At 34.9% G+C, this 24,680-nt stretch overlaps 2 protein-coding genes across 3 annotated transcripts; one reads left to right on the top strand and one right to left on the bottom strand.

The window, feature by feature from the left end:
- The first annotated feature begins 530 nt into the window (after positions 1-530).
- On the top strand, positions 531-7,415 carry LOC127247683 (ubiquitin carboxyl-terminal hydrolase 25). 2 transcript variants are annotated; one of them, XM_051269648.1, is made up of 9 exons: positions 531-867; positions 1,892-2,384; positions 2,509-2,584; positions 2,681-2,773; positions 4,229-4,315; positions 4,416-5,494; positions 6,142-6,270; positions 6,865-7,007; positions 7,118-7,415. In XM_051269648.1, the coding sequence occupies exons 1-8, from the start codon at positions 684-686 to the stop codon at positions 6,983-6,985; spliced, it is 2,262 nt and encodes a 753-aa protein (XP_051125605.1). In that variant the 5' UTR covers positions 531-683; the 3' UTR covers positions 6,986-7,007; positions 7,118-7,415. The 2 variants fall into 2 exon arrangements, with proteins under 2 accessions (XP_051125605.1, XP_051125606.1); XM_051269649.1 differs by having other exon boundaries at positions 7,103-7,415.
- Positions 7,416-19,235: 11,820 nt separating this feature from the next.
- Positions 19,236-20,956, bottom strand: LOC127247158 (serine/threonine-protein kinase WAG1-like). Its single transcript, XM_051268894.1, has one exon. It carries the CDS (start codon positions 20,824-20,826, stop codon positions 19,363-19,365), a length of 1,464 nt encoding a protein of 487 aa, XP_051124851.1. The 5' UTR covers positions 20,827-20,956; the 3' UTR covers positions 19,236-19,362.
- Positions 20,957-24,680: the final 3,724 nt, after the last annotated feature.

Here is a 24,680-nt window from a genome sequence, read left to right as displayed (position 1 = left end):
ATTACGTCCGGTGATCTAGATTGATCAATTCTCCAATATAATGTTAACTATATCAACATTATCTTTTTTGTTGCACTCTTTTAATATACTTGTATTTACGTAGAATGCATGAAGTTAATTTGACCATTTACATTTGAATCTATATATTTTCTTACAATTGTTTTTAGAGTATACATTTTAAGTTTATAATATAATATTTTGAATGAAAAAATCATAATTTAAATAAAACTATATATTAAATATAAATTGAGCACACAACAACACCACATTTTAGTAACTAAAAAAAATTGAGCTTTGTAAGAAATGATATAACGGTGTCTGGAGTGAACTGTAAAATTTGCCATTCTAAGATTGAAATATATTGAAATAAAACTATAAAAGAAATGAAATTGGATATTTGCCATGTAAAATTTGGACCTTCTAGGGTCAAATAAGTAATTTCGACTGTCGTTTCGTAGTTTTTATACTAGTACTACTTAATAAACATTATATATATAATAATATTATTATTATTAAACAAAATAAAAAAAAAACGGAGAGAGGAAAAACGGAAAGATCCTCTGAGCAGGAAATCGCGAAGGGCAAGAAAGACGAAGAAGAAGCATCGAGAAGAAGGTGATGCGATCCCGGAGGTGGCGGCCGGCCAATGGTGCGGCGGAGCTGGCGGCGCTCGGAAGTCGTTGATGAGCATGCTACAGATGACGTGGCAGCCGAGCCTTCTCAAGTCTTTGAAGCGGAAGCACGGCGCGCCGCCGCTAGGGCTTCGAAACCTCGGCAACACCTGCTATCTCAACTCTGTCCTCCAGTGCCTCACTTACACTCCTCCCCTCGCCAATTTCTGCCTCCGATTCCTTCACTCTTCTATCTGTACGCGCTTCCCCTCTTTTTTTGGCCCCCAACTTAAGATGTGTAGTTTTATTGCCTGTGTTATTACGTGTTTATGTGCTTTTTTGAGTCGATTCTTTCTTATTTTCCTTTTCTTGATGCAGTAATTTTTCTTTTGTAATGTATCAATCTCTTGTGTGCATATGTGAATATGCTTTTCTGATTGTTTTCATGACCTCAAGTTTACAGTTTTCGCTTTGTGTGGATATTGATTTTCGGAACTTAACAGTTTTACTGCTTGGTATACGAAGTGTGAAACTTATATATTTGTTTTTCCCTTTTGGGGATGAATCGTTTTTTGCTTGCTCTTACAAACTACGTTAGAAGGTGTGTTATGTTTGTATTTTGATCTAGGGTATTCTTTTTTTAATTGTGATTCATCTATCAGATAGTTGTGTTCTCAGTTCTGCGGTCCAGATGTAGGAATATAGGCTGTTTTAGGTGCTACATCAGATTGGAACAGTAAGAAATGTACTGGTCTATAGTTGCTGCGATACTCTAGTGTTTTTAGCTACGTGGAAATGCCTGAACTGAAGTTCACACAAGTGGTGTTCTGATGCCTTAGATAACCTACTACATAATGACGTCGTATGTTGTTGAAAATCCGAACAAACTGTACTATGCGCAAATTGAATATTTAAACTGTTGAAAAAAGGGAAATAAACCTGAAATCGCTGATGAAGCTGATATCTTTATTGTAACTTGAGCTGCCAACGGATAACATTATAATGACGATAATGTAAACTGAAACATGAATGAGGACTAGGGTTCATTTAGTTCATTCAGTTTTTTGATTAATGCATGTTCTAGGGAGTAAGGGCTCTGTGCACTTAAGAGAGCAAGAGTTAAACATTTCGATCTTGGCCTATTAATGGTGTGTCTCAAACAGTATAAATGGACAAAATCTTCTTTGTTGGACGCTGTCAGCTTCTTACGTATGCGTAGTCTAAACGAACTCTATAGACATGATTCTCACTAAGTTCTTTAATAACATGAAATGTTATAGGTGACTTGGGAGTGGGGAAGGATAAGAAGGGAGACTGCCCTTTCTGCATATTAGAAAAACGAATTACTCGCTCTTTGGGTAGTGAAGCAGCCTCAGATGCTCCTGTAAAAATAAATAGCTGTTTAAGAATATATGCTCAGCATTTTCGCAGTGGAAGGCAAGAAGATGCACATGAATTTTTACGTTATGTGATTGATGCATGCCATAATACATGCTTGAGATTAAAAAAGTTGCAGCTGCAACAAAGAGGGAAGGGTGGGATTGTCAATGGAGGGGATGATAGTGGTACTGGGGAGACAATAGTGAAGGATATCTTTGGAGGAGCATTGCAGAGTCAAGTGAAATGTTTGTCGTGTGGAGCTGAGTCAAATAAGGTTGATGAGATTATGGATATCAGTCTGGATATATTGCATAGTGGATCACTTAAAGAGGCACTGCAGAAATTCTTTCAGCCCGAGATCTTGGATGGAAATAACAAATACAAGTGTGAGAAGTAAGTTTCTACTAGCTTGTTTGCAGCCATCCTTTCTCTCTATTTTCATGCAAATAATTTTTATGTTACATTTATGTCTTTTCACACCTCTACTCCATCTGACGTGAAACTGATGGTTGTTTAGCTGTAAGAAACTGGTGACAGCAAAGAAACAAATGTCTATCCTTCAGGCCCCAAATGTTCTTGTAGTGCAATTAAAGGTATTCCAGTTGATGGAGTTTTCATCTTTGATGTTTGTTCCATTTTGTTTTGATGATTTTGGAACTTAACATGTGCTTTATTTGGTGGTTGTGCAGAGATTTGAGGGTATTTTTGGTGGGAAGATTGATAAGGCTATTGCTTTTGATGAGACGCTAATACTTTCAAATCATATGGCCAAAGGAAGCCAGGTTCGTTGTGAAAAAAAAGTTTGTGTAAGATGTATCATTTGATTTCCGCTCCTTTTCCTCCTTCTACCAAGGAAATTAATTATAAGAACTTGCACATGTGCATACAAATTGCTGTTTCAACATGACTGCCAATTCATATGTGATTATGATATTTTTCTGCTCCTGTCTGAATTGCCTGCTTGCCACCTAATGGAACTCCCATTACACCTTCGATTCTCAGATACAGCATGAAGCTATACCAGTCTATGTTTCCTGTTGCCCTCCAATCATACCCAAGACTGGGGAAGACATTTTGGGCACCTACTTTCACTACTGAACTTGTAGAAGGCTTCTTGGACTTTTGAATCCCATTTTAACTTGGATGCTTCCTGCCATCAACCTAGTTATTCAAATATTTGTTAAAAAATTGTTTGAGATATGTCTTTGAAATGTTCGTTCAACCTTTCACCTCTTTGCCAAATTTTTGTTCAATGGACCCCACAATGGCTGAAGGTTCTTAAAGTGAGGCCTGAGAGCTCTCACACCATTTGTGTTTTGCCTTCTAAAAGGTGCACATATTTTTATTCTTTATCTAGGAAATAAAAGGACACATCTTTCTTTCTCCAAGAGTGATTACTGATTATTCCGCACACTATGCTTCTCTTATCTTCCTTGCTTTTATTTTCTTCTACTCTCCTTTCCCTGTTTTATTTTATTTTTCATAGTTCAAAATATTTTTTGTTATAGAAAATACATTTTCCCTATCTTTATGTGTCTCTCTAGAAGTAGTTTTCCAGCTGAATTGCTTGCCTTTGAGATTCCTGGATGTTGGCAGCATTTCTAATAAAATTGATAGAGATAGACTACATGAAGGTTAGTTCAAAGTCTAATGTGAAATTGTTTTAAATGCTGAAATTTAAGCTGAAGTATATGGAAGTTGTGTTGTAATCAGAGAATAGAATACTTAGCGTCTGGCTGTTGCTATTTTATTGAAAAAATGTTGCTTTATGCTAAGGATTTTTCCACGGGAAATTTGTCATAGTCTGATAGATTGATAGCTCCTGTGCTCCTATGATCCTTAACCCGCTTTGTGCTACATAGACCAGACATGAGTTTGGCGATATATTTTATTTTACTTTTTTGTTATCCGAGCTCTTTCTTTTCAAGCAATTCATTCACAAGGAGCTGGAAGATTTATTTGATAACCATATATGATTCTGTGCATCAGATCCTATGCCCTTAAGTGGAATAATCACTTTGAGAATGCCATTGATTACAAGCTTCCTTAAGTGAATATCCTTTACTAATTTGAAGATCGCATGATGTATTGTTAAGCAAGCACTTCCGATTTTCTCCAATCATTTTTATCCTTCACATTTTACTGCAAATGATATCTTACATATATGTTACCTTTTCACGGTTCCATCGTAAATAGTTGATCAAGTGACACTTGACTTTTGCTTTATTATTTTGCAGGATCAACATCCGGAGTATAATCTTTTCGGGACCATTGTACACTCGGGTTTCTCTCCTGATTCTGGGCATTACTATGCATATATAAAGGTATCTGCATGGTTATTTCATTTGATCAAATTGATTGTTTCATGTATTCAAGTTTTAACTAACTGATATATCTTCTCTATTGTGGTTTCTTTTGTCCCAGGATACCATTGGGAGGTGGCACTGCTGCAATGATTCTTATGTTTCTCTCTCAACCTTGCAGGAGGTTTTGTCGGAGAAAGTTTATATACTGTTTTTTTCTCGCACAAAACAGAGGCCTAAGGTTGGTTTGGTGGCGAATGGATCCAATTCTCATGAATCAAATGGCAGTAAAATGTCCCCAGGAAATAAGTCAGGCTGTCGCGAGAAACTAATCCAGACTGCACAAGTTTCTGATCATCAACCAGAGCCCAATATTTCAACAAATGGCTCCCGACCTTGCATTCGCAAGTCAGGCAGTTTGGCAAAACCATTTCACATGAAAATTTCAGCTAGTCATTCCAAGATTAATGGTTCTAATAACGACCTTTCTTCCAATGGCAATAAGAACCAGCCAGTCCATACTTCTGAATCTGTGGAACCAGGTAGCGAAAAAAAGTCTTCTCACAATCCTATGGAGACAGCTAATTCAGCTGTGCTAGTCGAGTCCAACTGCACCCAGTTAAATGGGGCTCAAAGTTCAGGCACTTCGTCTGAATCCAAGGATATCAAGGAGTCCCCTAATCATCATAGACAGATGGGTAATACTGCTATATTTAAGGTTGATGAAGGGAATTTTAGTGAAACTGCTATTAACAAGGAGCTCCTTATTCCTGGTAGTAGCAAATTGGTTGCTTACAGAAATGGTTCCGTAGAGGAAAATGGGGATCCTGGGCATTCAGTTACTTTCACAGGGGAGGAGAAAACCGGTTCTTTGAGTATTAAGAGGAATGAAGCTGGTGAAGTCTTAGCAGATGCTCCGAATACCAAAGGGAAGTTATGTTCCTTGGGAAGCTGCAACGGAGAGAAAGGAAATGTTTCCGAAAATGGGCCTATTGCAGTTGACTCTTCTGAGAGAAGCTTATACGACGTAAATAAGCCTAATATCAAATCTGCTGCACATGTGAGTAACAACCGCAATGTAGACACAATGGATTCCTCTAAGAACTCGAGCACGAAGAGGAAAATCGAAGGTGGTCACTCATGTATTTTTCTTGCAAGAGATGATAAATCGCGTGCGGAAGTGGAAGCCTTTAAGGAAGTGTATGTTTCCTTATTTAAAAATTTTAAGCTTGCGATTATTTTTATTTTAGAATCGACTTTTATTTAAATCACTAAATGCATTTGACATGCTCCTAGTCTTGATTTTTTATTTTTTATTTTCTTTAAAATGCTGCTCTGCACTTTGAACAAATTGGTCGCAAGTACTTAATCTTATCTTTTGGAAAGATGGAGATGAAAAATTAATTTTTCGCAACATCCGTAGTATGTATTTTCCCCATTTTTTTACTCTAGTCCGTCTATCAATCCATGGCACTTGGTTGCATTCTGTCACTGAAGTATTTGGATTTTCTCAATTAATAGCAATTTATTAGTGTCTGACTGATGCCTCTGTTACGGCTACAAGTTTAATCCCATATTATTGACTGGCTAAACCTTGTTTGTTTTTTAGTGAACACTTTATTTTCTGTGACTTTGGATGTGTAATAGCATCACACAATTCGTTAGCATGCTATCTTGAAATAAGAATTGTTTACTGTTCTGCATAAGGATTTTTATTTTTTGTCTGTGTGATACATGAGGTGAATGTGGTCATTCAGTACTGGGTGGCTGTAATTTCTAATATTTTGCTTTTATTTAGTTTTCTCTAAAAATACTGCTTTTCTAAAACTTGCTTCTGCTTGCCTCAGGATTGTGAAAGAAGCTTCCATGGCGCTTCGTTCTTGTGGATGGTCTAATGATGTGTATAATTTCATGCACACAAGGAAAAAATTGTGTCAAAAAGCAGGCAACGCACCACTGAATGATAATGAGAAGAAGTAAGCCCCATTTAAGTTATTCTGATTCAATATGGTTGAAAGTGTTTTTCTGGACTGCTGGCTTTGACGATGCCAAATTCAGATTGTTGGTTTCTTTGGACGCCTTAAACTAAAATCGCCAATCCTCTGCTTAAATAATAATAATAATAATAAAAGTTAGGTCACTCCATTGTGTTTGTGATTATCTGAGTCATAGTAACATGCTTCAATTAATATATACTCCCTCTATCCCACATACCATATCCACGTTGCCATTTCTGCCCGTTCCACATTCCATGTCACTTTTCTTTTTTGAAAAATAATTACACTTTAATCTCATTTTAAACTTTTTAATTTTTTTTATTTTAATTAAACTAATTAGTTATCTTAATTTTAATTTATAATTATTTATATTATAGGATAATTATTTTCACTAATACATTCTTAATTATCTACTAATTACACCCCTCCTAAAACGGTATATGGGATGGAGGGAGTATAATTTTTTTCTCGTGAAGCTTGTCATGTGATAATGTGGTTGCTGGTGCCCGTCTTCTTGTGCTTGTGCATTCAATATATTTTTATCGAACTCTCTTCTAACCGGATGCTATGCAGGAGTTTGCTAATCGATCCTGCGAAGAGAAATTTCATCTCTAAGATCCCCGAGAATCTGAAAGCAATACTAGTTGAACGGCTTAGAGTATTCAGCCAACAGAAGCAGTCACCGGGAAATTGAGAATCTGATCACATCCACCATGGTATGGCACGTTGAAGGAACCTCCGAGTCACCTACAATTTTGGCTTTTTCATATGATATATGCTTTTCTTTTTAGGTTTATTTATCCAACTATAGATTTTTGGTTTGCAGGAATATGCGAATCTGAGATTGATGTGGTTGTAAATAGTCGGCTGGCTAGCGAGGGTGGAGTTGATGATCGAGAAGCAAAACGGTATTCAATCTGTACAATATTATTGTTTTTCAGTGAGAGAGAGAGCGAGTTCCAGAAAAATCCTCATTTTTTATGGACCCATTGTTACAGTTTTGTGGTTATAAAGATAGATGCAGTCTCTTGAGGAGAGTTTTGGATATAGATATCATATAAACATGTTATTCTCTCTCTCTCTCTCTCTCTCTATATATATATATATATACATAGATAATCTTACACTAGGAGTAGCTATGGATGTGTCTTTTGGGATTAGGATTAGTTTGGTTAATGTGCTTTCCTGACTATATTATATTCGTATACATACATACATACACCGGTGACGTACATGAAAATCGCCTCCGGTTATGTATTGCCGTAATATAGCATTTCATACGGTGAAAGTAAAATTCATCGAAGAAATGCTGGTAGATACGAATGGGATGTTGGGTAGATAGGAGTCGGATGTTGGTATTGTTGTGCTTCGTTTTCTTGATGATTTAAGACATGATTTAGGTTTGCACTTAGGGTACCCTACCGATTTCTCTATAGCTGTAGGATCGTAATTTGTGGTCGATCAAATGGATATTAATGAAAAAAAATGTTAGAATAATTAATAAAATTTTATCCAAATCGTGTATATACTATATTATGCTTTTTCTCTTTTTTTTTTTTTTTTTTTTTTTTTTTTTTTTGCATGAACTGAGATAATTTTTTGTAGTGGTGGTTGTGAAAAGTAGGCTTGTGTATTTTTCTTGAAAATATGTATTTGGGTGTTTTTTTATTTTATTGGATATTTTTCACATATTTATATAACTTTTATATTTTATACCTATCCTATTTGTAATCTATAAATATGTCTTATCAAATGAAAATAAATGCTATAATCAATTAAATTTTATGATATTATTTTATTTCATATAAAGCGTTGGACGTGTCGAGTTGAATTATTTGTGCGTATCAACTTGCAGTATTCGAAATATAAATAAAAGAAATTCATAATAATAAAAATAGATATAAAAAAAATATATTTTGATATAAAATTTGGTTCGTTATTTTAATATAATTAGTTATTTATAAACACAAGAATTTAATTATGACGCAGTTGTGCACAAGGAAGTACATACTCTCTACCGTTATAATAATATCTTATATTTTTTTACATAATTTTCTATATCATAGACAGAAAAATAAATTCAAAAAATTTTTAAATACTTATTATAGAATATCAAAAAAAATAAAAAATTTAATTTAAAGTAATATATTTTATATTTTTAAATTTTATACAGTATACTAAAAATCAATTTATCCAAAAACTCTGGATGAGCAAACACTAAATTTTTTACCATATATTCTACAATAAATTATTTGTAAATATAATAAAATTATTTTTAAATTAAACCCCGGAGGGGTACGGCACGGGACACTCAAGCCTAACACCTGCTATTGATTTTGTTAAAATTTTTTAATAAACAAATAATACTCCCTCGTCCACAAGAAAAGTAGTTAAAAGTAGTGTAATGACATTTTTGCCTTTGCTTTTTGGTGTAAAAGTAATGATGTGATGTAAAGTAGAGGTATTTGTAGAAAAAAATAAAGTATTTAATGAAATATTTACTTTGTAATTGGACGTCCCAAAATATAAATATGTATACTTTCTAGCTGAAGGAGTAAAAATATTAAGAAACACATGTATTTGGTTCATGATAAATTCCTATGTTCATGGAAAGAGACAGCAAAATTTCACTATTAAAAAAAAAAGTTTCCCAAATACTCCTTTGTTCCTGTGATTAAATACCTATTTACTTATTTTACGTTGATATTTGAATATTAATTATTATATCAAAATATATTACAAATTAAAAAAAAATGAGAAAAAATACTTTTATTAGTGTTTTATAATATTAATATAATGATATTTGTAAAAAAAATTATACAAATATAAAAATATTTTTAATGTTAAATAAAATGATGCAAACAGTAAATAGAAACTTTGGTATAGGACGAAGATTGTACAATTTATCTCCAAAATATCACCAAATAAACCATCAAAAGTAAATCACAAATTAAAAGAAGTCTGCTTCTTTGGAGTCCAACCAAACAAAACCCAACTTTTGATTGCAACCGGCAACTGGCAGCCGCTGATTTTGTTTTTGGATGAAAGTGTTCCGATGTTAGGCGGTATAATTGTATTGATAATATAAAAATAATATTTTATATTGAATTATTAAATTTTTTAATAAATAAAATATATATTATATATTATTTTAATATATGTATATATTAAATATATTTTTATAATATTTATAAAAAATATTTATCACTTAAAAAATATTGAGTGAACAAATTCAACAATTTAACATTCTTTTTTTTTTATCTTCTCAGTTGCACCTCATCATATGTATATATAAAGACATAGAGTTAATGCATAGACTTATTTTTAGGCTTGTTAAATAGATTTAATTCAAGTGATAAAATAACAAATTTTCATGTTAGAATTGAAATGTTCAAATTCTTTAAAAAAAAAAAAAATCTTTAATATCATCTCCTTCAATGCTTCTTATACAACACTCACATACTGTATCAACTAAAATTGAATATCACCAGTGACTTATCCTGTATATCTATTGAATTATCTTCAATAAGAAATTTTTTAAATTTCTCTATTACATTTAAAGCAAAATAAACATAATATGCAAGTCTCTTAGTTGGATTTATCTATCTCATTTCTTTATCAATGGTGATACTATGATATTATTGTTCTTGTGAGACATTTGTATAATCAAACAAATTCAATTTAAGTGACCTATAATCTCTTGACTATCAATAGGCTCTATTGAAGTATCATTTTGAGTTTTGTTTTTATTTCTTTTTTTTTTTTCTCTATAATTTTTACCTTGAACTCCACCTTACTACCACCGTGATCACTGCTTGTATAATATGCCCCTTCCGACTCATTCTTCAAATGAAGCATGAATTTCTCGTAAAACTTGACATCTCTAATGATAACAAATTTAGATGAAGCAAACTCAACACACCATAATATATAGCCTTTCACCCTATTTGCATAGCCTAGGAATATTCACTATTGTCTACATAAGCATATGTAAGACGATCAAATACTTTGAAATCATAATGATCAGCAAGGGTTTTGGACCATACCTTAATAAGTGTGATCAAATACTTTGAAATCATAATGATCAGCAAGGGTTTTGGACCATACCTTAATAAGTGTCTTCAAACCAATAAGAATAAAGAGAGATCTGCTCACCACATAGCAAACCAAATTACTTCAAGTAAACCAACATGATCTACAACGAGCTATCTCCAAAAGAGTCTTGTTTATCCATTTAATGACTCTATTATGCTATGACGTCTTTTTCACTATGTGATGTCTTACAGTTTCTGCATTTGCATACAACTCGTTAAATTGACCTCCACATAATTTAAATACATTATTTGTTTTGAAATGTTTGATCTTCTTTCTTGTTTGATTATCAACAAGTTCTTTGAACTTTTTAAATGTTGGAAAGACTTGATCTTGTGCTTAAGAAAACATACTCAAACAAATCTAGAATATTTATTGATAGAAGTCATCATATATCGGAAACCACGTTTGGTCAGTGTAGGAGAATGATGAAAAATATCAAAATGGATGTGATCCAATTGCCATTTGTGCTATAAGTAATAATTGTAAACCTCACCACACACTGTTTTTCATAGACACAATACTTACAAAAGTTAAAAATTTTCAATTTTCTGATCTCTCACTACAAAAAAATAGTATATTAGTAACGAAATTTCGTTCCTAAAGTGCGTGTAGTTAACGCAATTCCCTCTCTAATTCCGTCTCTAATGTCTTTAGTAACGGGAAAAAAAAAGATTTAAAGACAAAAAAATTTTGTTACAAAATTGACATTTTTTTGTAGTGTCTCAGTAAGCCTCGTTTGAACAAAGTATACATACATGTCTCACTTATCTGCCCAAGATGCACATGCCACAAACGAGCATTATTTGAATTAGATTTGATGAAGAATCTATTGAAACATATGCAAAAGTTATAAAAATGTTGCATTAAAATAAATAAAGACTATTTACCAATTTTTCACGAATCACAACGAGAGAATCACTAAAAACCCGTATAACTCTACCTACGCATGTGTACCAAGTGAATCAAGTACCCAAGGAAATAAGATTTTTCTTCAATTTTGGCAAATGTTAAATATTAGTCAATGTCCTCGTAATACTGTCATGGATCTTAATTCAAATTGTCCATATTCCAACAACCTTACAAGATGTATTATTCCTCATTGATACAACTCCACCTTAACTAGATAGTACGGAGCACCAATTTTTGTTATAACATATATGATAAGAGTAACTCGAATCAAATATCCAACTGTCACCATGTGAATAATTTGATAGTGTAAGAACTTCCGCATTCTCCAAATCTTTTTTGGAAAAACTAACAAAATCTTTAACAATTGAGGAGTTGGTAATACTTTTCTTTCATTTTGAGTTTCATATATTTAATTTTGGAATGACTTTCTTTTTTACAGTAATAACAATGATTTTTATTGATTCTAGATTTAGATTTAGATCCACCTATGTTATTCCTGGAACTATTCTGCATCGAGCAATCAAAACATTAGTTTGATCATCAATAAATTTTTCAAACACCTTATGTTTCAACTCTTTAGAATTCAACAATTCTTTAGCACCCTCTAAGAAAATAGTGTCACGGCCATATAATATTGTATTAACAAACTACTTAAATGAACTAGATAAAAAATATAACAAAATCAATACCCAATCCTCATCATCAGCCTTGACATCAATATTTTTCAAGGACATAATAATCTTGTAGAAATCATAAAAAAGATTCATAATAAGCATATATTCGCTCATACAATGACTGTAAAAATATTGCTTCAAATAAAGTCGAGTAGTCAACAATTTCGTTATATATAATGCTTCCAATTTGATTCACTAACCTAAAAGTAATGTCACAACTGCAACAACACGCAAAATATACATTTAAAGACAACTGAATAACACTGAGTGTGCACGTAAAAAAGTCCTCATTGCCATCATTAGACATGTCTTCCGGCAATATATATATATATATATTTCTATTTAGTCATTTCAACAACCTTGTTTAATCAATAAACCGTACATCTTAATTCCCTATAACTCAAAATCATTCTTTCCATCAAATTTATCAATTTTGATTTTTGTATATTTTCTATTATAGTAAATAGCGTTTTTTGTGCTTTTATTGATTATTTTATTTTTTTTGTGTATTTTTGTTAATTTTTATTAATATGTATACATACTATAGTATATATATTATAGTTTTTGATAATATTTTTTAAAGAATTGTATTAATTTGATAAAAACTAAACAAACATATTTCATAGTTCGGCCCTGACTTTGTGATCGTTTTTTTGTTTGCCTTAGGTGATTAATGCTCACTTCAACACGATTCGATTATGAGGTGGATTTGGGCTTGTCGCCCATATATTTTCCCACGATCTTCTTCATCTCATCCTTTTTTTTAGACTCTTTATGTTGTAATTCCATAAGTCGAAATATATACTTTATTGTCTTTTCACCATTAATGGGTTCTTGTCTCTAGCCTTTTCTTTTTTTCACATGTGCATTACCTTGAGAAATTCAAACAATGCATTCTTCAGTGTATCAATGTGATCTTGAGCAACAAATTGAACTAGTTGTCTATATACTATTTAAAATATCAATCTTGGTACACCAACCTTCAAATTTTCACCCTTCTCTTATCTTGGCATTCTCTGGCTCAAACATTGTTTTGTGCTCTGCCTTAAATATTTTCCATATCGTGATAGCCTCACCATCTTGGGCTAACTCACTCTTCCCCTTCCACTATATAAGTACAAAATCATTTAAGTATAGCGATGCGGTTTAGATCTTGACATTGTCCTCGATAAAAATACCTACAACACTAAAATATAATTTCAAACTAAAATAAATTTATCAATTACCCAACTTTCCCGAATCCTCGTGTACCATTCTGAATGTAGTGCCCACTCCAGTGCCACTACAATTGCTTCAGTTGGGCCTCGTGCCCTCAACTATGCTAAGGCCTCTTAGAGGATACGAACTTTTCTTGCACCATTTCCACCTTCTCCCTACAGGCCATTTCGAGATGACATGTTGTCAACTTCTTAAGTTTAGCCATCTCAGAACGCCATGTAAGTGCATGTCCCTCCGATTATTTTCGACATTGGTCCGTATTGGCCGCTAGCACTCCCATCTTATCCCGATACAACTCCTTGAGTCTATAAAGATGTTGACCCACCACGTCTATCTTGTTTGTATGGTCAGCAAAGGCTTGTTCCATCCTCACAATCCTTTCCTGTCAACACGCCATCAAATTTATAGACTTATCCCCTCTATTCTTCTGATTTTATTTTCCGACATTGTCACCATAGTTCCTCATGGTCAAGTTAGATTGGTTGCTTACCATCCCTCGTGAACGATGCTTTGATCCTACTTGTCATGAATTGGTAAGCTACTTCTCAAACATTTTTTGTCTCACTTGTGATGAATTGGTAAGCTAATTTTCAAATATCTTATATGCAACCTAGCAATTTCTAACAGCTATTTCTCATTGATATAGATATTAGTATAGTCTTGTTGCAAACTTTGCAAAAATAAAAAAAAAAACACTCAAACTCTAGATTGAGTAATGAAAGTAGGAGTTTTAATTTCTAATTTGGATTATTATATAAAAAAAGGTTCACTCCTATATTGTTGATATATATTGTATATATATTTATTTATGTATATAGCATGGTCCATATTCCCATGTATATATATAACGAAGTACCCTAATTATTATTTCGAGAAATTTAGTTTATACCAGTTATTCCAACATGGTATCAGAGCCCCCGATTTCTTCCTGTATAGCACAAAAACACTGCCAGTCCGTTTCCTTACCTTCCGGTTGTTTCTGATCGGCACTGCCACCACCATCAGGTGCGCCGCTGCAAGACCGGCCGGCAGCCAAAAAATCACGGCGAACGGCGGCGTGTGGGCGTCTCACGCGCCCGACGATGAATCTGGCGTTTGGACGCCTCGCCGGTGCTTTTTCCAGCGTCTTACTCAGAATTTAATTCTCTTTCCGACGGTATATTCAGTTGTGTCATCTGAGCATTATTTCATGATCTTCTTATTTTCCTTGTTTCGGATTCGATTCGGTTTTCCGTGCTCTTCTGTTGATTCGTTTTTTTTTTGCGATATTATCTGTTCTCGGTAAATTTTTTTGTATATGGTATGGAAAAGATGGATTTTCAGGTTCCAATAAATATTATCTTGTCTGAAGATGATTATAGTTTGTGGGCGCAGTCGATGAAAAGTTTTCTAATCGGCAGAAAATTATGGCGGATAGTTATAGGGGATATAATTGTTCCCATTGCTCCCCTTCATATCAGAGAAGCTGTGCCCACCACTAAAACTCTCGAATCATACATTAAAAAATTGGAGGATTGGGACAGTAAGAACCATCAGATTCTTACCTAGCTGCGCAATACATCTATTCCGGCGATACAAGTGCAGCTTGCCCAATTTGGAACTGCTAGGGCCACTTGGTATTTCTTGGCAGCCTGCTTCCGTGCTACTGGTTTGGCGTATTTTTATCAGCTTTGGAGTACACTCCATGGACTAAAAAAGGAACCAGGAAAATATTTCAACGACCCATTGCTCAAGTGCAACCTATTTGGCATCGGTTGGATCAGACTGAAATCAGTCATGATCATCTCTACCTTATTCAGATTTTGATGGCTCTGCGTCCAAAGTATGAGGCATTTCGTGCCTCCCTACTACATCGGCACCCATTCCCTACGTTGGATGCAGCTATTCAAGAGATTCTCTTTGAAGAAACACGTCTTCACCTGGCTAATGGTCCCTCGCCTGATTATGCTCTCGCTGTCACCACCGGGAACCCTAGTCAGAGTTGTCAACTCCACTTCAAGCAATGTCAGTCCTCTGATCATGACTTTGGTCATTGCCCCAAGGTCGAGTGTCATTACTGCCATGTTTTAGGACATACTATACAATATTGCCCTACAAGGCCGTCTCGTCCTAGCAGCACTACTTCCAAGCCTCGGCATACTCGGGGCCTTCCCCACTCTAATACCTAATTTTTCACAGTCTCTGTCACGTCTGCGCATGCGCCTTCTACGATTTAGGACTTGGAAGCTCTTCTTAAACTGGTTATCTCTTCCAATACCGCAATGTCTACCACATCAGAAAATCCTATATTGTATTTTGTTTATGCTTACAGTAACCATATGATCTCTCATATAAACCTTATGACTTCTACATCCACTGCTTCATCCCTACCCCCTATCCTTACTGCCAATGGTACTCATATGCGCATTAGCTACACCGGCTCTGTGTCCACCCCGTTCTTATCCCTCACTGACACCTATTGTATTCCCCAACTAACCTTAAACTTAGTCTCAGTTGGTCAATTAATCGATCAAGGTCTTACTGTGATCTTATTTTCTTCTGGTGTACAAGTTCAGAATGTGCAAACTAGGAGGATAATCGGGAAGACTTCCAGCCGCTTATTTGAGCTTGAGTCACTTCAGCTCCCATGTCCCTCTATTTCTGCCGCCACCGCCTCTACACCATCCTGCCTTCAGTGACATTGTCGTCTCATTCATGCGTCCTCCAATAAACTCAGGCATTTGATTAGTCAGGGTCTTTTGGGTTCTGTTAGTTTTTAGTCCTTTAATTATGTCGATTGTTCATTGGGAAAACAATCTGCTTTGTCATTCCCTTATAGTATTTCTGTAGTGGATAAACCATTTTCACTAATACACTATGATATTTAGGGACCCTCACCCACTGCCTCTATGAATGGTTCTCGTTATTTTGTGATTTTTATTGATAATTATTCACGCTTTATATGGATTTATTTTATGCGACAACGTTTTGAACTCTCCTCTATTTATATGGACTTTACTAAAATGATACATACCAGTTTTCATCCATCATAAAGACCCTCCGCACATATAATGGTCTTGAGTATAAAGATTCTTCCTTCATTCATTTTCTCTCTGATCAGGGTACCGTTGTCCAGCATTCCAGTCCGTATACCTCTCCACAAAATGGTCATTCCGAACGTAAATATCGTCATATTCTCGATACAGTCCGCTCTCTTCTTTTATCTGCCTCTTGTCCAGATCGTTTTTGGGGGGAAGCTGCGTTTACTGCTATGTACAATATAAATCGTCTCCCTTCCTCTGTCATGGATAATGTCAGTCCCTTTGAAAGACTATTAAATCGAGCTTCTAATTATAGTCTTCTTCGCCCATTTGGTTGTGTCAATTTCTTTCTTCTTCCTCCTTATGAGCGCACTAAGTTAGAACAGTGCATGCGTCTGTGTTGTTTCCTGGGATACGAGTTAGAGCATAAGGGTTATCGTTGTTGGAATCCTTTTTCCAATAGGTTACGTATTTCTCACCATGCCACATTTTGGAAACATACTAAGTTTTCGTCCTTATCTCACTTTCGAGTTCCTTTTGATCATTCGTCACCATTCTTTACCTTAACCTCTCTACCTCTATTTCCTCCCAGTGATGCGGCTCTGTCTCCTGCTCCCGACACCGCCCTGGTTGCGCCTCCTGAACCAACGCTGGTCCCCGAACCTGTTGCCACTCCCGAACCTAATCCCTTACCACTACCAGAGTCTGACATTACTTCGACCTTGGACCCTGATCCTAGCCCTCGCCGTTCTACTCGGGTTAGTCATCTCCTTACTCACTTATTTGATTATTTTTGCTTCTCTGCCACCTTTTCCCACAATGAGCCCAGGTCCTTTCTTGAAGCGTATACGGATCCGTTGTGGCGGTAGGCTATGTCTGAGGAGTTACAGGCTTTGAAGAAAACTCATACGTGGGATATGGTTAATCTTCCCCCTATGAAGAAACCTATCGGTTGTAAGTGGATATTCCGGATCAAAACACACTCTGATGGATCCATCGAGTGCTACAAGACTCGTTTAGTAGCTAACGGCTACACCCAAGAGTACGGTATCGACTATGAGGAGACTTCTGCTCCGGTTGCTCGTCTTACCTCCGTCCGCTTTCTCATTGCTATTGCTGCCGCTCGTCAGTGGCCCTTGCATCAGCTCGACGTCAGTAATATTTTTTTGCATGGTGATCTATCCGGGGACATACATATGTCTCCTCATCTAGGTTTTCCTACGTCCTCCAAGATATGCAAACTTTGTTGTGCTTTGTATGGTCTTAAACAGGCGCCCTGAGCTTGGTTTTCGAAATTTAGCTCTGCTCTGCTCCAGCTTGGCTTTACTTCCAGCTATCATGACTCTGCTCTCTTCATTCGTCGTAGGTCCGCTGAAGTTACTATTTTGCTACTTTATGTGGATGACATGATCATCACCCGTGATGATCAATCCGATATATCTGAGCTGTAGGATCATCACACTGTCACTTTGAGATGAAGAGCTTAGGGCCTCTGTGGTATCTCATCGGTCTTGAGATCTCCGACACCTCCGACGGATATTATCTATCTCAAGCTAAGTTTGCCTCCGACGGATATTATTTATCTCAAGCCAAGTATGCCTCCGACGTTCTGTCCAGAGCGGGTTTCACTGACTCCAAGACCATTCCTACGCCTCTTGATTCTGACTGTCGTCTTACTCCAATGGATGGCGCCCCTCTTGACGATCATACCCTATATCGTCAACTGGTGAGAAGCCTAATCTACCTGAATGTTACTTGACCTGACATTGCTTATGCTGTTCATGTTGTCAGTTATTTTATGTCTGCTCCTCGGATGACTTATTATTCTGTTGTTCTACGGATTCTTTGGTACATCAAAGGCACTCTCCTTCATGGTCTTTACTATTCAGCGGATTCGTCTTTGGTTTTAACTGGGTATTCTGATACTGATTGGGCGGGAGACCCCACCGATCACCACTTGACCACTGATTTCTGTTTTTTTTTTCTTGGCAATTCACTTATTTCTTGGGGCAGCAAAAAATAAATGGTCGTCTCTTGGTCCAGTGCGGAGTCCGAATATAGAGCTCTCGCCGATACCACTGCTGAGCTACTATGGCTTCGTTGGTTGTTGGTTGATCTCGGTGTGCCTCAGTCCTCCACTATTATTGTTCATTGCGACAGTTAGAGCGTCATGAAAATTTCGACGAATGATGTTTTCAATGAGCGTACGAAAGCACATTGAGATCGACTATTACCTTATTCTTCATCACGTTGCTCACAACGTCTCTTTGTCGCTCATCTCTTCTGCTGATCAGACTGCCGATTACTTCACCAAGCCCCATCTTTCAAACCGTTTTCAGTTGTTTTTGAGCAAACTCAAGTTGGGTTTCACGGTCCTACCTTGAGTTTGAGAGAGAATATTGATATATTGATATATATTGTATATATATATTTATTTATTTATGTATATAGCCCGGTCCATATCCCATGCATATATATAACGATGTACCATAATTATTATTTCGAAAAATTCGGATTATACCAATTATTCCAACATATAAAAAAAAAAAATGTCATCGCATAATAGATGGTAAAATCAGTTTGATCTTATTGTTAAGATTGTCCTCCGTGATATTCTAGAGCTTCTATAAGGTTCTGTAATACTTTTTATACATAAATTCTAGTGCTTCATCCATTTCATAAAAATGTGTTTAAAACTTCGTACAGATTTTAATGGGTGAGATATTCTTTGATTTTTTTATTTTTTTATTTTTTTTTTGTACTTTCTATCTTTTATAATAAAAAATAATATAACTTTTTATTAAAAAAATAAAATATAAATATTTTTAGGAGACAAATTAAAAATGAAAATGAACACATTCTTATGAGAGAGGGAGGGAGTATTATCTATATGCTTCTCAAAAATAATTTAAGATTCCGAAGAAGAATTCCTTTAACCCAGACGGTCATATATTACATTACTTATTTCAGCCATGCTCCATTAATGTATAAAAATTTAAAACAAATATAAGAAAAAAACCATAAAACTTTGTCATATATATTTGCTTGGATTTACATGTATAGTATATAAAATAAAAATAAAAAAATTACAAATCTCAACGAAATTTCGAAACCTTAACGCAATCTCTGTTTTTTCTTTTTTTTTTCAAAAAAACTCAATCTGTGTAGTAATCAACGTAAGTATAATAATTCTGATTAGAATTTAATTTATTCTTACTAACAACCTTAACCCTCATCAGATCCCTCAGCCTCTTCCACAGGCAGCGCCGCCGTCCGCCGCCGACGCCACTCCGTTTCACCGCCAGCCCACGAATCTCCGGCGGCCGGTAAGTCTGAATCAACGGCCATTTTATCCCGTCGAAGAAAGGGTGGCGCTTAATCTCAGTCGCACCCGCGGCGGAGCCCAGACGCCGCCGGGGGTCCTTCACCAGCAGCTTCTCGATCAAGTCCCGGGCCTCCGAAGTCCCGGACTCCTCCTCGGCGGAAGGGCCCGGGAACCGCACTCCCCTCGTCGACGCTATGTTCCGCAGCGTCGATTCCTTACTCACCCCCTTAAACGGCGTCGTACCGTACAGCAGCTCGTAGATTAAGACTCCGAAAGCCCACCAGTCGACGGCGTTGCCGTGGCCATTTCCGGCGACCAATTCCGGCGCCAGATACTCGTGCGTCCCCACGCACGACCGCGAGTACGCCGCCGTGGGCTCCGCCGTGAATTCCGCCACGCGCTCCTCGCGGCGGCGCGTGCGCGTCACGCCGAGAAAGCAGGAGGAGGAGTGGCGCTGGACCGGCTCCGCCGGTCGCCGGCGGCGGCGGTCGATCCGCGGCGAGATTTCCGATCGGAAGCAGAGGTCGAAATCGGAGAGCAGAATGTGGCCGTCGGCGCGTATCAGAACATTCTCCGGCTTGAGATCACGGTAGACGATTCCCTGCGCGTGGAGGTACTCGAGCGCCGTGAGGACCTCGCCGGCGAAGAATCTGACCGCCGCGACCGGTAGCCGGTTAAGGGGCTGTTTGGCGAGCAAAGAATGGAGATCGCCGTTTGGGCAGAAATCCATCAACAGGCAAATGTAGTGAGAAGCTTCTAGATGGGCGTAGAGCGTCGGCAGGAACGGGTGGTCGGCGGCGGCGAGGACAGCGGCCTCCATCTCCACCTGGGCGAGCTTTTTCGCCGGCAGGGCGTCGCGGTCGACAACTTTGAGGGCGAAGTCCGCGCCGTCGTAGTCGCGGAGGCGGCAGTGGAAGACGCGGCCGAGGTTTCCGGCGCCGACGAGGCGGAGGAGTTTCAGGTGGCGGAGGTGGAGGGCGCCGTCGGAGGAGAGGTTCGCGGCGGCGCTGACGGCTTCCCAGTTGGGGTTGTTGTGGCGGCGGTGGGGGCGGCGGTGGGGGATCGGAACGGCGGTGGTGGAGGAGGTCGCGGCGGCGTTGGAAAGTCGGGACTCGTTGAAGCTGAGGGTGAGGCTGGTGCGAGCCAAGCTGCTCCTGGCGGAGATGGTGGTCCGGTCGGTGGTGGCGGTGGCGACGGAGGAGAAGCTGAAATCGAGGTCGGAATTGTAGACAGGATCGTCGATTAGTTCCATGGCTGTTATGGTCTGCTGCCATTGTTGGATCAGTTTCTGCATATTTATACAGCAGGACCATCGGTAGGGGTGAGTGATTGGGTCTGGTCCCGGGATCTTTACTCCAGAGTAGGATTTGAGTTAGATCTTGTTCTACGGACGGTTTGGATTGGCTAGGGTGTTTCAGTCCGGGGCCCGGTACATGAAAGAAATAATAATTAATGTTAAGAACGTGTTTGGTTGTGACAACAGCGTATTTAATGGAAGGTCAGAACGAATTAGAACCCAATGTAATTTTATACAGACGCTAATATTTTATTATTTTATAGTGTATGAGGAATAATTACTTGTAATATTTTATTATGCCTTTGAAAATTATATAATATATATATTATATTTATTGATTAAGAAATGATTAATACAATGCTGGCAATTATACAATACACGTAAATATATGTAAAGAGAACATGGTAATATAAATTTATAGTATAAATAATACTAATATATAATACAAACTCATAAACTAAGACTTTGTTCATATTCTTTTTAAAAAATATTAATATATTAACAACATTTTTTATTTTTATATTAGTTATACAATACTTTATATCTTACATAAACATTATCAAAATACAAAACAAACACATCCTAATAATATAATAATATATGACAATAGTTCACAAAATAGATGTTCCCTTCGTCCCAATACAATAGTCTTGTTTACTATTTTTGTCTGTCTTAAAACAATAGTCTTATAATTATCCTTATTTTTTTATTATTATTACACAATTATCACTATCTTTTACATCGGTACACTCACAAGAATAAAAATGTCTTTTACCTATACTTTTTACCCACTATCAATATAATATCAATATTTCATAAATATCGTGTCCAACAAAATCAAGACTATAGTTTCAGGACAGAGGGAATATTATAATAAATTTTAACATATACTCCCTCCATCCACAAACTAACTTCCTACTTTACTATTTAGAATGTCCAACAATTATTGTCATCTTTCTATTTTTATACACAAAATTTACTCTTTTATCCTTACTTTATTTACTCTTTTATTTTCTATACACAAGATTAAGGTCAAATTTGTCATTTTATAACAAAAATCTTAATTGCCTAAAAATATGTGTAAATATCAAATAAGACATTAGAAAATGGACGGAATGAGTAATATATATTAACATAGTACATATAACATAATAATTAATTTAGATAATATGTATTGAATGAATTTAGGTAAAAATAATTTTATCTAAATGATAAAATATTTTTAATTGTCATAAAAATATACTCCCTCCCCTTCCATCCTTAACAATCTATCCATTTTTTTATTTTGGTCCGTTTCATAACAAAGTATCTATTTCTTTTTTTTTTTTTTTTTTAATAATTGTACTATCTATCTTACATTACAAATATCTTTTCAATTTACAATATATTACACAAATGTCATTACCTTTATATCATACAATACTAATAGTGTTAATGTCTTTATACCTTTATTTCTATTTTATCTCAATATAATACTAATATTTTTAAATCTCCATACAAAAAACAAATAAATATATAAATATGAAACAAAAAGAATATATTATTTTATGTTTTAAAAAGAAAAGGTTCAAAATCATTTTACATAATTTTTATTAATTAATAAAATATTATTAATTTTAATCTAATAAATTAGTAGATCGAGGTAGAATGTAATAATAATAATAAAGATAAAATGGGAATATGATAGATTGAATCTAATTAGTACTTGCATTACATTAGATATATATTATTACATGGAAAGTTGTGACATCCACACGCTAATTAATTCACTTTATTGGTTTCATTAGTCAACACTAATTTATTTCTTTTATTTTAAATAGGAAAAAGTCCACTTACATTCTCACCTAAGTACATGATTCAAATCTATTGTCAAAATTCCCTCCGCCTCAAATCTATCTATCTGTTTATTTTTTTTTATATGGTATTTTAAAAATATTAATACTATATTCGAATATAAAAAAAATTAAATAGAAATAACTAAAATAATTTTATTAATATTGTCTTAATTGTGATATAAAGATAATGATATTTTGGTAATATATTATAAGTTGTAATGTTAGATAGATAATACAATTACTTAAAAAAAAAAAATTTTGTTATGGACGAACCAAAACGAAAAGATGAACAATTTATTAATGGACTGAGGGAGTATTTTATACTCTTTCCCTCTCGCATATAAATGTATTCACTTCGTCTCGATGCAAGATTGCCGTTTATTTTAGCAAATTTTTTAATATTAGTATTATAATGGATTGTAGTGAAAAAGGCGAAAATACGCCTATTAGTATTGTATAATATAAAACTAATGACATTTGTGTAATATAGTATAAGTTAGAAGAATATTTATTATATTAAGTAGGTAATACAATTACTAAATTATGAAATTATAATTTTATTTTAGGACGAAGAGAGTATATATTTTGATATTTTCGTTGTTTTCATAGTAAACTAGTAATGTATACAATTTTTTTTTTTTTAATAATTATTAACCTCATAATTCGAAATAAATATTCTTATTTTCTTACATTGTGGTATTTTATAATTACTTTTCTATTAAAAAATGATGATAAATTTTTACACTACTTTCAATTACTTACTGCGACTAAATTATTTATATTTTCTAAACACTGAACAAAAAACTGTATATTTTATGCCATGACCAAGGGAGTATTACATTTGTTTACTTATGATGCATTTCTTCGAATTTAATTTAAATTTGACATTAAAATAATATTTGATATAATATTTTGTGATTTTTTTTTTCAAAAAATATATGTAATCCAAATAAAATTTAAAAAACTTTTGATAAAGAAACACACTATCATTTTATTTTTTTTTGCAAATTAGAAAACAACACTTATTTTCAAATAATACGCAAATAGCACAATATTGTGTTATTTGAAAATATTTATTGTCTATTTATATTTAAAAATATATTGTATGAATATATACGATAATATATGCTGTATAAATTATAATCACGTATTATTAGTTCATATTCTACATTGTATAATATTAACATAAATTAGATACTATTTATCATTATATCATATATTGGTTATCATAATATGATATGTTTGACGATTTTTAATAAAAATATACTTCTTCCATCTCAAACACCCTAAAATATTTCATTTTTGGTATATCTTAAACACCCTGCAATATTTCCAAAATAGGAAATAATTAGTTATACTCTCACATCATCCAAATAAAAAAATAAAATATATATTTCTTTCTCTATCACATCACCCAATTTATAAATTATCCTACCTAATACTACCCACTTGAAAACTCGTGCCAAAAGTAAATGTTGCACCTTGTTTGGGACGGAGAGAGTACTATTTTTATGATATTGTAGGCAGATTTAGTGCTTTTTTTTTTTTTTCTTTTTAACTTTATAATTATTAGTTTTGAATTTTTAATACTATATATACTGTGGCTCGCCGAGGACACGTATCCGCCAGGTCAGCGACACCTGACGGATATGTGGATTTTTATATATATATTTTTAATTTTTAACCTTTTTTTTTTAATTTTTAATTTTCAATTATTTTTGAAATATTTTAATTTATTTTTAAAAAAGACAAAATAAATATATTATTATTTTTTTTCAATTTCTTTTTTAAAAATCTACGTGCCCGTCCGGTGTTACTGACCTGGCGGATATATGTCATCCGGTGAGCCACGCTGGTGCCACGTTGGCATCTCTGGCGCCGGAGGACTAAAAGTGCAAAAATTTTTCACTTACGAGACTAATTTGTGACAGACTCTACCTACGGGACTAAATGATAAAAAAATTCAATTACAGAACTAAAAAAATCAGTTTACCCTAAACAATATTAAAATTTTAT

Source organism: Andrographis paniculata, unplaced genomic scaffold (genome assembly GCF_009805555.1).
Source record: "Andrographis paniculata isolate CXL003 unplaced genomic scaffold, ASM980555v1 Contig32END, whole genome shotgun sequence".
In the NCBI taxonomy this organism is placed as follows: Eukaryota; Viridiplantae; Streptophyta; class Magnoliopsida; order Lamiales; family Acanthaceae; genus Andrographis; species Andrographis paniculata.
Note: the sequence above shows the minus strand (reverse complement) of the source record. Positions and strands in the feature narration are given on the sequence as shown.